Consider the following 15,408-nt stretch of genomic DNA (forward strand, 5'->3'; position numbering starts at 1 on the left):
TTGTATGAAAACAAACACATAGCTTTCACGTGCTGGTGCTGATGCTGTTGGGCTTAGGTTTCGTCTGAAAATCAAAGCTGTGAGCCATCGAACATTGATCAGTGATCAATGTCGCAACATCTGTTGATTATTTACGAAACACACGTTCCCATGCAACTCATCAGCTGCGCATCAGTATAACTGTAAACCATGTCGAAACTTGAACGTTTGAGCGCCCGTGTGGCCAAGCTGCTGACGGTGGCCGTGCAGGAGGTCCTGGATGTGGTGAAGGAGACCGTGTCCGAGTACCAGGAGAAAACTGCCAGAACTCAGAGAGAGAACCACAGTCTGAAGAGAAGACTGCTGGAGCTGCAAGAAAATATAAGGAGAGACGATGCAGGTTAGCGCCATTGTTCTTCATCTTTAGCTGAATTATTCCATTTTATAACCAACAATGAATGGCAACACTGAGTCTTAACTTAAGTGTAGACCTAATCATTTAAGACCAAAGGTGTTAAACATGTAGCCTATAGTATAGGAGAAATGAATGCACCTCACCCAACTTGTAGCTCCTTTCGGAACCGTAGCAGTGGAGTGAGGGGTTCCGAAAGGAGCTACCCAACTTGTATAATTTTCTGGTTTACCATTGGTAGACGATAATTGCATTCACCATGACCAAATGTTAATGTAGGCTACTCCCTCAAAGGTGGTTCTTAATTTGTCCACAACTCTTTTGAGAATGTTTTGTTAGTAAAAGTATTTTTGGGGTCTTAATTCTCTATACTAAGCTGAGAAAATCTATTCAGGAGAATTCACTTTTATCAGTCAAGCACTAGTCATATGGTTTATAATAATACTCATTGATTGCTCTGTTTGTTTACAGACAAGACACTTTACGATCAGTCTTCAACTCAAACCAGGCACGGAGATGAACCCACAAGGCAAGATGAACTCAAACCAGAAAATGACAGTAGATGTGAGCCAAAGGTCAACTGGAAGAAACGACTAAGGAAAAAGAAAAGCAACTCAGGAGAGTTGACACCTACATCGTTAGAAACAGACGCCTGCAGCCTCATGGTTCCACTAGGTGAAGATGAGCATCCAGAGAGGTTGTCAAATGTGTCCAGTGCAGCCCTGACTGTTGACATGACTCGTCCGCAGGCCGACACTGACCAAGACCACTCAACAAAGCCTGGAAGCGGCTCAAGCTCACCCACTCTCCCAGAGATCAAAACCGAGCCTGAGCCACAGGAATATTCATCCTCACATGAACACGTGAATCAGAACCAGCTTTTCTCATCAAGTGGTGGTTTTGAGTGCAGCGCAGCACTGAATGAGGGAGTCTCCGAGCCAATGGAAGGCAATGCAGGGAATCCTACCATTGTGCACTACATCAACGCAGATGGCCTTAGCACGTTTGTGGACACATTTCCATTTGAATGCCATCCTGAACTGGTCCAAGGCGTCCAGAGACCGAGCTTTGAGAACAGTCAGGATGACAGCCACATGTGCGTTGTATGTGGGAAGACTTTCAACCGAATTGGGAATCTACGGATCCACGAGCGCTGCCACACGGGGGAGAAGCCTTTCCGTTGCCTACATTGTGGAAGATGCTTCAGTCATGCTGGTAACCTGCAGAAACACAAGCGGGTCCACACAGGAGAAAGACCTTACGGCTGCCAACAATGTGGCAAGACATTCAGTCAGTCAAGTCACCTGAAGAAACATCTCAGAATTCATATGGACAGAGACAGGGGCGTCACAAGTGGGGGGAAAGTGGGACTGAGTTACTAGGGCCCAAGGTGGAGGGGCCCTAGTATGTTATACTTTAGCTTTTGAAAAGTCGTGAAAATGTGTGAACATTTTTTAATATATGTATTTTTTTAAGCGAACATCTGTAACTAACATTTTGCTTCTGGGGGGTCCCTGGAAACTAAATGTTTTGAGATGGGGGTCCGTGGCCAAATAGATATCATTTTTGGGGGGGGGGAAAAAAACTTGAAATATTCAAAGACTTTTTTTCACGATTTTTCAAAAATAGCAGATCTACAAGCTCGCAGCGTGGCACCGAGTGAGCTTGTATATCTGCTGTTTTTCAATAGTTAAAGCACAAAAATGTGAGTGAATCCTTGTACCCAGGGCCCAGAATTTGGTGTGACAGTGACACCCCTGGACAGAGACAAAAGGAAGGCACAGAATATAGGTTCAGTTGTTAAATTCATGTTGAGTTGTATTTATTGAGCCATGTAAAGTACTGATATTTGTTTTATTTTGAGTTATGGCTATTTTAACTACTAAACTAAACACTTTTGTCTCTTACCAATATTTTCTTTTAAAAATAATTGACGATGCTATTCTGGTTTGTTAAACGTTCTACATCTGAGATTGCCCGTAAATATAATGTGCACGAGCCTTCGTTTAGCCTACCATTTACCTTCATACATGCAGTGTGTTTTTGTATGTTATCTAAATAAATGTTTCAGTGTGTTCAGATAATAACATCAATACATCACTGAGGTGTGTCAGTTATGACACCATCTTTAGAGCATAGCAAGCTTAATATATATTTGTTTTTATACAGTGATACTGTATGTATGCACTCTATATAAATTAATGAATTACCAAAATATTTCTGGACTGGTTGCACCATGACCATGATCATGATGTATCTTAATTCATTATTTAACAACATATCTGATTGTATTCTACAATATCTGATTTTATTCTTTCAACACTTTGACTTTTCTATTTTGCTGCTATAAATGTTTAGATAGATAATAGATGGATGGATACATAGATGGTAATGATTTTCACAAACGAAACGATGCATAGAAACCATAGATAGAAACCATTAAAACTCTAGACTTTTATTGTGAAACGCAGCTGATTCCTGGTAATAGTTGCGATTGTGCTTCCGGGGGTCATTGACTTTATTTACATCATCACGTCTTTTGCTTCTAAATCTTTCAAACTTGTTCTAAATGATTAAGTTCATTTGAAGATTTAATATTCTGCTGGCTTTGTATGTCCAAAGTTTCGAGCTGCTAAACAAACGGATGCACTGACTGGAATTTGATCCTGCTCTGGTGTTGTTGAGCAACCTTTTAAACGAGCACTTTGAAAGAAAAGGGATCCGTTCGCCAACAAGGTAAGCCATTGAAACTTGAATATTTACTTCTGTGAACATATGTCAGGACATTGTGTAAATTAGTTGATTGTTGATGGAGGTTACACATACAAGAAACCACTTAATAACTAATCTAGAACGTTGTCTGTCATAATCTAGATTCTAAACGGATATGATATCAGTTGTGTTGTTTTTTAGTTCTGTAGATTTAAGAAACAATTATTACTGTTGACAATAAACACTAGAAATGTACTGACGTTTGGGAAAATGGTTAGCTCTGGTCCATAACGTTAGAACGCCACCATTCTCGAGACAGAGTCATGATAGCCCTGAATACAGGACGGTCCTGTATTCAGGGTTTGAGTCATGATCGCTTACGCTTCTTCAAAGGAAGAGGGACAGACCGAGTGGGGGTCCCCCTTTCTTTGAGATGGCTTGCCAGATTGGAACTCCACTAAACGCTAGGGAAATGGCGAGCATTATGCATTATCCCAACTCTCAGATCTCTTCACACAGAGCAGTCTTGTCGTCCAATTTAATAGCTATATGCTAGCTCTTACTGAGTCTTACAGACAGGAGACAGCACATAGAACATGGGAAATTGACTAACTTATAGGTGACTGTCTGTTATTATATATTGGCTGCTTTGCCTGTATCTATCTAGTTGACCTACATCTGTTTCTGTTTGATCTGTGTCTGTTCTGATTAACTCTTATCTGACCTGTATGTTTGACCAGCACATGTAATGATTCACTTCACTCTAATCTGCATAAGCACAGATATGTTGTTTGTGATGCCATGGTCACTTGCTTTACCGATTACAGTGTATGCCCAATGGTGCAGGATGCGATTGTTGAAGTACAACTCTATCTACATAGAACATTGTGATTTATTATGTGCTTATTGATATTGTATACTCTGTTCCATTCTGGTTCTGCTATGACTCAAATCTTCTGTTCACGTAATGTGACATTGTACTATATATATATTCTGTGTTTAAACTTAGGAATGTTTTGTTTGATACTGCCTTGTCATCATGTTTTCCAAATTTGCTGCTTGCTTACAGAGAAATATTTAAACTGAATTGTCACTCACCAGCATTAATATCCAAGGACTACAAGTACGGATTGCGAAATTAACAACACTAACTCTCAGTAATAAAGATGTGTCTTTGTTTTGTTTTTGTCATTTTAGGATGTCTAAACTTGAGCGTCTAAATACTCGTGTGACAAAGTTGCTCACTGTAGCAGTGCATGAGGTTCTGGAGGTGGTGAAAGAGACTGTATCAGAGTACTTGCAGAAAACTGCCAGAACTCAGAGAGAGAATGAGAGTCTGAAAAGAAGACTTCAGGAACTACAAGATGAGTTAAGGGAAGCCAGTGAAGGTGAGCGTCATTACTGTAATTAATTGTTATTTCTATTTGTGGTTAGAGATGTATACCGGTAATGGTAATAGATGGTAACAATTATTTATTGTTCACAATTAATTAAATACAATGAAAAATAAAATGATAAACAATGAATTCAGAAAAAATTATAAACAATGTATTGCAGTTTTCACATGTACACATCTCTATCAAAATGATGTACTTTCTCTCCTACAGCCAATAAATGTGCTCCTCTCCCACCATCCTCATATAAAACAAGGCAAGATGAACCAGTGCAGGATGATCTGAAGCAGGAGCCGCAATTAGAAAACATGATCCATGATGATGCAAACCTCACAGAGTCAAAAACACTTCAGATCACTTCAGATTCAGAACCATTCAATTCAGGGGAGCTGAACTGCACAGCAACTACACATGCACATGCAGTCGAATACAGCACCACAGTTGCACTAGTTGAACAAGGAGAACATGATAGAATCTCAAATGTGGCCAATGCAGCTTTGACAGTTTACACAGGTCATTCACTAGATGATGAGCACGATAATTCAGTGGGACAAATGCAATTAATCAAAATGTCTGGACACCTTATGAGCCCCCCGTCTCTCCCAATGATAAAAACAGAGTCCGCACCACTTCCATATTCAGCCTCGCATGAACATTTGGATCAGAGTCAGTTATTCATGTGTGGAGACTTGGAAAGTGCAACAGTACAAAATGCTGGCATGCCTGAGTCCATGACAGACAACACAGAGATGCCTGGCATGGTGCATTATATCAATACAGGTGGTCTCAGCACCTTTGCAGATTCATTTCAGTTTGAGTGCCATGGTGAGCTGGCTCAAGGTATCAGGAAACCCGGCCATGGGAAAAGACTAGAGAGTCACAGTTGCAATATATGTGGGAAGACATTCAACAGGATTGGGAATCTAAAGATCCACCAACGTTGTCACACAGGGGAGAAGCCTTACTGCTGCCTGCATTGTGGAAGGCGCTTCAATCATGTTGGTAACCTGCACAAACACAAGAGGATACACACTGGTGAAAGGCCTTATGGCTGTCAACAATGTGGCAAAACCTTCAGTCAGTCGAGTCACCTCAAGACACATCAGAAACTCCATGTGGACAGACGTTCTAGTGTTCAGTGAAGAAAACAGTTGAGTCCTTGAATTATTGTTGATTTAATGTATTCAGTTGCTTTGATTGTTGATTTGAACTATTCTTTTGAACTCCGAAACTTAACAGACACCTGATACTGCTTATTTTCCTACAGTTCAAAACAATGTGAGGTCATTAATTTAAACTGCTATCCTTGGCATTTTAATTAGCTGATTTCAATGACGTATTAACAACACTATTTTGAATAAATCTATGAATCAGCAATTTTACAAATCTTATTAAAAGTAATGGTCCTCTAAATATAAAGTATAAACATGTTGTGTAGACCACTTAAAATGTGTACTTTCATACAATAACAATATTCCCAGTTAAAGTGTATTTATCACGTGTCTTAAATAAATAACAAAACTTATCACCGTTGCCATGTTGATATATTTGTATAACACATTCTCAACTACTTTTGGTTTATTTACGTGTGCTCAGATAATGTACAATGTATGCATTGTAATATACTTTCATCCCACGTGGGATTATATATTGTACAGTATGTACATAACTGAGTCAAACAAAAAGTAATGCCTCAACTCCTGCAAGTGCTTGTCAGGGTGGGGGATCCGGATCCCCAGTGCAAATATGGTTATTTCTGGGGTCACAGCCTGAAAAGGATGAGAAACTCTGACTTAAAGCATATAGGACACAAAATTGGGAGGAAATAAAAATGTTAGCATAATTAGTGTATATAGATTTGTTTGGATAGTCTGCAAATAGCCTCGTTCCCAGCCTTTTGCCTTTACTCGTCTGTGAAGAGAAATGGTCTACAAAGGCAACAATTTTCTTCTCTTTTCGTTATAAATTTCTGTCGATCGTTATAAACCTCCCACCTCAGATCATGGTTCAAGGGGGACATTTGTAAAACAAAATAATACTGCTTATCCTGCTCATCAATAACAATATAACGTCCAAATGTAAAGGCAAAATTATATAGCTTGATGGATGGATGGGTGGATTAATGGCAGAACGCCCAACATTGACTTTTATTTTGAAATGGAGAAGAGAACAAAAGGAAGTAATTGAGTTTTCTTCCGGGGGAAATGTCGACTTGTGTTGTGTTTTAGATTTTATTTAGACAGCAGAAGTTATGTTTGCTGTGCCATTCGTGAAATCTGCTCAAACGCCACTCTGCTAGAAGTTTGTTAATTGTTGGCGATACGGTGATGTGTAAACGATTGGTCGGTTACAACAAGCAAGCACCGAGCAGGATATTTTAAACATAAAAAGGTAATGTTACATTGATGGGTGCTGCACTGCTGGTAGTTATGACGTTAAATAGAATCGTTGAATTGTAAGTTGCATTGACAGTTTGACACCTAAGTTGACCTAACCCGTGTCCTTGGAAGGAAATGTACAGTATTTAGTAAACATTCAACATTAGTTTCTTACGTCATCCGCTAATGGAGAGTTATGGTGACGTCAGACTGGTGCCAGTCACCAGTGGTGCAAAAAGTACTCAGATGTTTTAAAGTATCATTACTGCAATGTAGGGAAAAAAAGTAAATGTACTTAAAAGTACCAAAAGTAAAAGTACTCATTATGCAGAATGTCCCATTTCAAGTTTTCAAATGTATAAAAAACTTTTGAAAATAGAATATCTACAAGCTCACAATTGTAGATTGGCTATTTTCAAATGGTCAAAAATGTATAAGGTTGAAGTGGCTAAAGTATGTTTTGTAATAATAATCAATCTACAGAGTAACTAGTAACTCAAGTTTTCAAATAAATGTAGTGGAGTAAAAGTACAATAATTGGATCCGAGAAGTAGTAAGTATTAAAGTAAAAGAATTGGAAATACTCAAGTAAAGTACAAATACCTAAAAATTGTACTTTAGTACATTACTAAATGTAGGCTACTAGTTACTTTACCATTGCCAGTCACTACGTATGAGATTCTAACTCAGCTTTCACTCCAGTCTAATACAGCAGTCTTGTGCTAGCTCTTGAGTTTAGGGTCACATTAAAACATGTAAAACTAAACAAAGATCTGTTTCTGTCCATTTTAGGATGTCTAAACTTGAGCGTCTAAATGCCCGCGTGACAAACTTGCTCACGGTGGCAGTGCATGAGGTTCTGGACATGGTGAAACAGACAGTTTCAGAGTACCAGCAGAAAACCGTCAGAACACAGAGGGAGAATGATAGTCTGAAAAGAAGACTTCAGGAACTCCAAGACCAGTTAAAGGAAGCCAGTGAAGGTGAGCTTCATTGGTGTAATTGCTATTTCTATTTGCTGTAAAATCTAATATTTTACCATTAGTTCCTCTTGATTGCAGACAAGGTAGTCATTTGAGGTAATTATTTTGATAAAATACTAATCATGATAACAGTGTTCAATCAATTTTACACACCTCTGCCACCGTCTGCCAGAATGACTGAATATGATGTACTATCTCTCTTCTACAGCCAATAAATGTACTCCCCTCCCACCATCCTTGTATAAAACAAGACAACCAGTGCAGGATGATCTGAAGCAGGAGCAAAGATTAGAAATCAGCCAAGGACATCATCCAAACCTTACAGAGACAAAGTCAAAAATGCTTCCGATGGAACCATTCAATTCAGGGGAGCTGAACTGCACAGCAACTACGCATGCACATGCTGTTGAATGCAGCACCACAGTTGCACCAGTTGAACATGATAGAATCTCAAATGTGACCAATGCAGCTTTGAGAGTTTACTCAAGTCATTCACTGGACGATGAGCAAGATAATTCAGTGGGACAAATGCAATTAATTCAGATGTCTGGAAACCTTTTGAGCCCTCCGTCTCTCCTGGCGATAAAAACCGAGTCCGAGCCACTTCCATATTCATCCTCCTCACACGAATATTTGGATCAGAACCAACTGTTTACCTGTGAAGTTTTGGAAAGTGGATCAGCACAGAATCCTGGAATCGACCCTGAGTCCATGACAGACAACACAGAGATACCTGGCATGGTGCATTACATAAATACAGATGGTCTCAGCACCTTTGCAGATTCATTTCCGTTCGAGTGCCATGGCGAGCTGGCTCAAGGTATCAGGAAATCCAATTCTGGGAAAAGACAGCAGAGCCACATTTGCAGTGTATGTGGGAAGGTATTCAACAGGATTGGGAATCTAAAGCTCCACCAACGCTGTCACACGGGGGAGAAGCCTTATTCCTGCCTACATTGTGGAAGGCGCTTTATTCATATTAGTAACCTGCACAAACACAAGAGGATCCACACTGGGGAAAGGCCTTATGGCTGTCAACAATGTGGCAAAACTTTCAGTCAGTCGAGTCACCTCAAGACACATCAGAAACTCCATGTGGACAGACGTTCTAGTGTTCAGTGATGAAAATAGTCGAGTGCTTGAATAATTTTATATCTGTATTCCATTATTTGTGTGTGTGTGTGTGTGTGTGTGTGTGTGTGTGTGTGTGTGTGTGTGTGTGTGTGTGTGTGTGTGTGTGTGTGTGTGTGTGTGTGTGTGTGTGTGTGTGTGTGTGTGTGTGTGTGTGTGTGTGTGTGTGTGTGTGTGTGTCTATTCTGTACTGTATGTGACAAGTAACTTTTAGCATTCTGTCAAACTGTTATCACGTGGCATTATAACAAGCTGATTGAATAACTTCACAAGATGTTTAATAATAACACATTAAAAAAATATATAAAAACAAAACAGTTTGGACCTCTGAAACGTATTTGTTCAACAACAGTTGGCCTGTTCCGAGATTTCCCACAATATTGTACAAACTGTATTTAATAACATGGAAGTGGGTAGCACACTAACTAGTGATGTGTGTCCATCTGGATATATATTTGGGCAGAACAAAATGTCAGCGGCTAGAACTATATTCTACTTATGGTCAATTTGCTCAGAATGGTGTTGCAGTTGACATGCTAAACAGAACAAGAACTCTAACAATTAAGTATTTATCAAAGTGAAGTTTTAAAGTACTTTACATAAAAACTGTTGATAAAACATTTTGGGAATCAAACAAACTAAATTGTTAAATGTATTTAATCGGCAGTCTTTCCAAAAAGGTATACAGCTTCAGGCCTGTGCGCAGAATGCCATCATGAAATGGCTCCAGAAGCTTGGAGGCAGACCAGACTAATGCAGAGGACAATTATTCTATGAAAACCCACAAATGAGCCATAGAAAATGAAACGGGTATTTCGACATAGTTTTGATTAAATGTGCCCAATTTTGGATGTGTGCACATATTGACTAATGATGACTACATTTGTCCTGGTAGCCTAATGTTTTACAAGAAGAAACTAACAATTCTGTATGTCTGCATATGTATGTTTTTTATTTTTATTTGTTAAATACATTTGGATTTTTACTCAAGACGTGACCCATAAAATTGGCCCGTGACCCAAAAATGGGTCCCGACCCACCTTTTGGGGAACCGTGTTCTAACGTCATCAATCACGTGGTTATTTCCGCACCAATAGCAAACTTCGGCACAAGCCTGTGTCTGCCATTTGCTTCCGGAGGTCAGACTCCCTAGTGTTGCGTTATATTTATTTACACACCAGTGTTTTTAGTTTCTGCTTTTTAAAGACACGTACTGGTAGAGTTATGTCGTTTCAGAAGCTACGTTTGTTTTGACATTCATTAAAAAAAACTAATGTCGGTATATACACCACTGCTCTAGTGTGGTGGGCTGTACGGTGATGCGGAGTTAAAGGGAAACCATAGGGTCGGCGGTGGCAGTCTAGATATAAGTGGTTTTAGATATCCAATAAGTTACCAGCTGGACGTTTCTGGAGACAAATCAAAAGGAATATAAGTGACACGAGGTGCTCGCTGTAAAGGTAATGATATGAATGACAAATCCTTGCCTTACAAAACTGATACGCAGCATATATCTGTCTTTAAGCACTTAACGTTTGTTAGGTGCTAATGAGAATACATTGTGGGTGTAGGTTTTATAATGAAGATGATTTTATGACGAACAACACCCAGGATGATTTTCAGGGTGCATTTTCTGTCGACAACGACATGGCTGTGTTGGTAATAACACTGACTTGGATGTCACAGTTCAAACTAATAATGTTCAGATGTCACAGTTCAAACTAAACATCTTCAGTTTGAGAAAAGTATCATTCTCAAACTGTTGATACAATGACCTAATTGTCCTTGGTCAAACAAATTCTGCACAACAATGACAATTAAGCCCCTATTTGGATTTTGTTAATAATATTTCCCACATTTTATTTTCAATGTATTGCTTGGCATAGACTTGGACTTGCCCAGAGCATACTTAGCCATCTGTACCATCTGTTGGAGGGCTCATCCCTCCTCAACACCTCAAAGCGACTTGTGAAAGTCTTGTGTGCCAACCAGCCACCATGCTCCACAAACATGCTTGACCCCCATATGAGGGCTTAAGACCTGCACTTTCTATTCTATTCTTTTTGGATTAGTGACTCCTGCTTGACTCTGGCACTGTCCGTTCTTTTGCATTACTGACTCTGGCACTGTCATCTTTTCTATTTTTATTGACCAAGTCCTGGTTTGACTTTGGCCCACTTGCACATGGACTGTTATGATGAACATGTGCTCACACTGTGTGTCTCTGTCGGCCCCTGTTTAGTTGTTGAATATTAATTCATATATTCATTGTTGGAATGGTTTACTGTAGAAAAACATGATCCGTACACTCATTGCTGAAATCTTATATAGACTGTCACTGTATGTATTTAATTCTTATATTCATTGGCCATATATCAATATCCATTGGTGATAGACTGACTGTTACTCTTGCCTGTAGCTCTCCTGTGTTTCAATCACACTTTCCTATTGTTGCTGCTATTGCTATGACACCTGAATATCCCCCTGAGGATCAGTAAAGGTTTATCTTATGTAACATCAAATGTGGAAAACTGAACTTTGAGACTCAGTTTACATATACATTGCCTTGACACTGATGGATCTTTTTCCTCTCCTTCATTTTAGGATGTCTAAACTTGATCGTCTAAATGCCCGTGTGGAAAAGCTACTCACTGTGGCTGTGTATGAGGTTCTAGAGGTGGTGAAGGAAACCGTTTCAGAATACCAGGAGAAGACGGCCAGAACTCAGAGAGAGAATGAGAGTCTGAAGAGAAGACTTCAAGAACTCCAAGATGAGATAAAAAGAGAGAATACAGGTGAGCACAAATAATGTGTCTGTGGGTGTTGGAAAGCACCTATGTATTTGTTCCTACAGACCAGAGGAGAGAATGTAACTATTTGTACAGTGAAACAAATAAGCATACTCTTAACTGAATGTTTTTTTTTTCCTCTTACAGTTCCTTTAAATGTAATTTTACCTGAAGAAGAAGCACATGCAGGGAGACGAGAGCCAAATCTGGATTTGGGTCTTGATATGCAGGAAGACTCCGAGCCCAGCGTGGCAGACCATCAACCAATTATCAGCAACGAGCATGGCCAAGACTTAAAGCAGGAGTCAAATGAAAGAGAGAAAGCCAGTGCGGTTGAATCACAAGTCGAGTGTAACTTGGCACAAACAGCAGAACATTGCAAAGTGCAACCAGAGGAGTTGACACACATTATTGAGGAGGCGGCGACTGCCCAGACGTCTTACATTGTTAACAGCGTTAGCCGAGCGCAGCTACCTCAACATGCTGACTCACCAAACAACCCAAGCACTTCACACTCCAACATGCAGCTCAGATTGAACCTGGCTGTCATCAAAAGTGAACCAGAGCTCACAGACTGCACTACATTAGATGTGCCAGCTGTCCACGAACCTTATAGTGGCTGTGTGGATTTAAGTAGTAACTCTTCTCACCATGACTCCGCTGAGGCCCAGAGGCCACAACTCGGTTCAGGACCTTACGGACTGGTCCTCGTCCGCTCAAATCATAATGCTACAAGTAGGAGGCATGTATTTGCCAAAACCAACAGGACTGTCTTTGATGCAAGAAAAAACAGGAGGGAATACTTCAGGGGGGATGAGCATGAGCCACATGTGTGTTTTGTGTGCGGAAAGACATTTAGCAGGGGTGGGAATCTGAGGATCCACCAGCGCTGCCATACTGGAGAGAAACCTTACGGCTGTGTGCAGTGTGGGAGGAGTTTCAGTCAGGCTGGAGACCTGAAGAAACATAAGAGGGTTCACACAGGGGAGAAACCGTATTTCTGCAACCTGTGTGGTAAAAGTTTTAGTCGTGGAGAGAACCTAAAAAGACACCAGAAGATCCACATTGGAGAGAATTTGCAGTCGCAACAGGCGTGGACAGAGCACCAATGAGCTTTTATGCCCCAAATCCTCATTTGTACTTTGTCGTAATACCAATACTGCTCAATGAATATAAAACATTAGGTGAGTGACGTGTTGGTATGACAAAGTGCAAATTACACTTTGTGGTTTCAGTTGCAGACAGTGTCATGCACCCTTTTTTCAGTGTTTTTCAGCAGTGGCTCACTGGCTAAAGTGGTTGATCAGCTGCTTGGAAAACGAAGGTTTCACAGTTCGATCCATGGATCATCTTGGCTTAGTGTTGAAGTGTCCTTGACTAAAACACTGAACTCTGCCGTAAAAAATAAAATAAACTTGTCCACTGCTCTTAATAGGTAGGATGGGTTAAATGCAGGGGTTGGTGCAAATGCACTAAGAAAATACACCAACAACTAAAGGGGACAACATTTTTGTTATTATCATCTATATTATTATTATTAACATGACAGATGATTGTGCTGATCATATCACTGCCGGGCAGAAACTTTGTATCTCCATATTTCGTATTTTTATTTCATACGGTTGTTCAAAAGTAGCAAAGATTGTTTAACTACAAGCCTACATACAATTCGTAAACCTTATGGGTAGAGTGTCTGCCCTGAGATTGGGTGGTTGGGGTTCAATCCCAGGCTGGGTCATACCAAAGACTATAAAATTGGGACCCAATGCCTCCCTGCTTGGCACTCAGCATCAAGGTTGTATTTGGAGTAAGTCCCTGGGACATACTAGCGTCATGTCTAGGAGGACATCTAGCTACCTCACACCACAGAAACCCGGAGATGGGCACCTGCCACATGGCTCGGCAAGGCTTACTACCACTACTAAATTTCATGTAGATCGCCTATATCCTGTATTTTTCTATTTTTTTAATGCCAGATTGAAAGTGCATGTGGGTTTGATAAAATACTTTACCAATGAAAAATAACTCAATTGGCTCACAGGTTCTCTTTCCATTCATTGAAAATAAATGGTTTTGGAAGTTTTCTGCACGATTTTCTGCCCGACAGCGAAGATATTCCGTCAGATGAAGGTTTTGTGGAGATGTTTGCATTATGAGCCACTGGATTGATCTAGCAGTTGGTTGTAACTTATCATTCATCATTTTACATGGTACAATCTGCTATTTCAGTTTTCAGAGCAAGTGAACATGGCAATGTACTAATCAGGCTAATACTTAACAGCAACCAATACAGTGATATCATAGGTAGTGATATGGAGTCAAAACATCCCAAGATCATGGGTGTGTGGGGGGGCACTTGTGTTGATGTAGATGCATGCTCGGACAGAGAAGGCCATGTTCATCATGCTGAAAAAAAGTAATGCCTAAAAATGCTTTTTAATTCCCTCCTTTTGACACAAATATGAACGGTTCCAACCTGAGAGATTCTGAGCCAATGTAATAGTCCAATCATAGTTACACTTTTTATTTATCACACAAATTCTTAATTTATCTTTAAGCCCCTAAAGATAAACAAATGTTTAAAGCCCCTCTTTTAATGCCCCCCCCCCCCCCCCCCTTCATAAATCTTAAAAAATAATTGATTCTCTGCTTTTGAGGCCCAGTCCTGAGATGCATCTATATTGCAGTGATGTCACCATCAACCATCATCACTACAAGCTTTACCCTGTAATACCATTGTTGGTCATGTCTGGAAACCTTTTGCTACAATGTTAAGCAGGCGTTGACACTAAGGGTTGCCCACCTGCCCCTGGCAGATAAATAAACCTTTCGTGGCAGGAGGCCTTTGCTTTCAAAAGTGCTCATTTGAGAGGGGACGCAACCGTATATAAAAACAACACAAGATATCTGTCTTAACACCTTAACATGGCCAGAGCGCCACGTCTGGAATTTAAAAGAGCACTGTTTACCTATAATGTGCTGTTTTCACTGTTGCTACACTTAAAATATAAAAGTGTGAACCCATAGTCATATTCATAGTTATATGGGTATTTGGCATAAAAATTGCGGTTTGTTCTTTTAATCCACAGCCCCAGAAAGTAAAGTGTTAAATTGAACGGTAATTCAAATGACCAATCATTGGACAATGGACAAATAATTTTTCGGGCAAGTGTGCATGACCTTTGGGAAAGTAGAACATGCCTCTGCCTCTTAGTGTCAACCCCTGTTAAGACTTTACAGCATTGAGTCTTCTGTACTGAATCTGTGACAATTTGACTTGTAGCATTAGTGTCAGTTTACGAGTGTTCATTTAAGTAGAGTAGCTTTGGGGTGTATGCATTTGATTTGATTTGAAGAAGTGTCATTTCTTGAAAAAAAGAACTGAATGTGTTAACTCATTTGAAATACTCTGAGCTAAAGAATGATTGATAGTCTTGACACAAAATTATACTAATGTCAGTCATTTGTATTCAAAATGGCTTGAGATTAGCCTAATGCTACTTGTAATAAAGTTGTATGATTTGACATAACTGAGACTTCTTTGCACTATGGATTTTTGGCATCATTATTAACTGAATTGTTCGTAAGGAATTCTAGTCTGAACTTGATTTGAATGCTTTAAAGTCTGGA

The 15,408-nt window shown here is 39.8% G+C and overlaps 3 protein-coding genes and 1 long non-coding RNA gene across 4 annotated transcripts; all 4 read left to right on the forward strand.

The window, feature by feature from the left end:
- Positions 1-189: 189 nt before the first annotated feature.
- LOC308303075 (uncharacterized protein) lies at positions 190-3,312 on the forward strand (the record flags this gene model as incomplete). The annotated part of the gene is made up of 3 exons (XM_080747395.1): positions 190-379; positions 863-1,744; positions 3,305-3,312. 3 exons carry the CDS (start codon positions 190-192, stop codon positions 3,310-3,312), a joined length of 1,080 nt encoding a protein of 359 aa, XP_080603521.1.
- Positions 2,927-5,954, forward strand: LOC308303354 (uncharacterized protein). The gene is made up of 3 exons (XM_080747709.1): positions 2,927-3,127; positions 4,301-4,491; positions 4,711-5,954. The coding sequence occupies exons 2-3, from the start codon at positions 4,302-4,304 to the stop codon at positions 5,637-5,639; spliced, it is 1,119 nt and encodes a 372-aa protein (XP_080603835.1). The 5' UTR covers positions 2,927-3,127; position 4,301; the 3' UTR covers positions 5,640-5,954.
- Positions 5,955-6,750: 796 nt separating this feature from the next.
- LOC308302767 lies at positions 6,751-8,157 on the forward strand. Its single transcript, XR_013962961.1, has 3 exons — positions 6,751-6,888; positions 7,668-7,858; positions 8,067-8,157. It is a non-coding gene; the product is annotated as an uncharacterized lncRNA (long non-coding RNA).
- Positions 8,158-10,192: 2,035 nt separating this feature from the next.
- On the forward strand, positions 10,193-15,028 carry LOC308303369 (uncharacterized protein). Its single transcript, XM_080747723.1, has 3 exons — positions 10,193-10,449; positions 11,594-11,784; positions 11,926-15,028. Exons 2-3 carry the CDS (start codon positions 11,595-11,597, stop codon positions 12,888-12,890), a joined length of 1,155 nt encoding a protein of 384 aa, XP_080603849.1. The 5' UTR covers positions 10,193-10,449; position 11,594; the 3' UTR covers positions 12,891-15,028.
- The last annotated feature ends 380 nt before the right edge of the window (positions 15,029-15,408 follow it).

The sequence above is a fragment of the Nannobrachium achirus genome, assembly GCF_963921795.1.
Source record: "Nannobrachium achirus genome assembly, chromosome: 18".
Lineage (NCBI taxonomy): Eukaryota > Metazoa > Chordata > Actinopteri > Myctophiformes > Myctophidae > Nannobrachium > Nannobrachium achirus.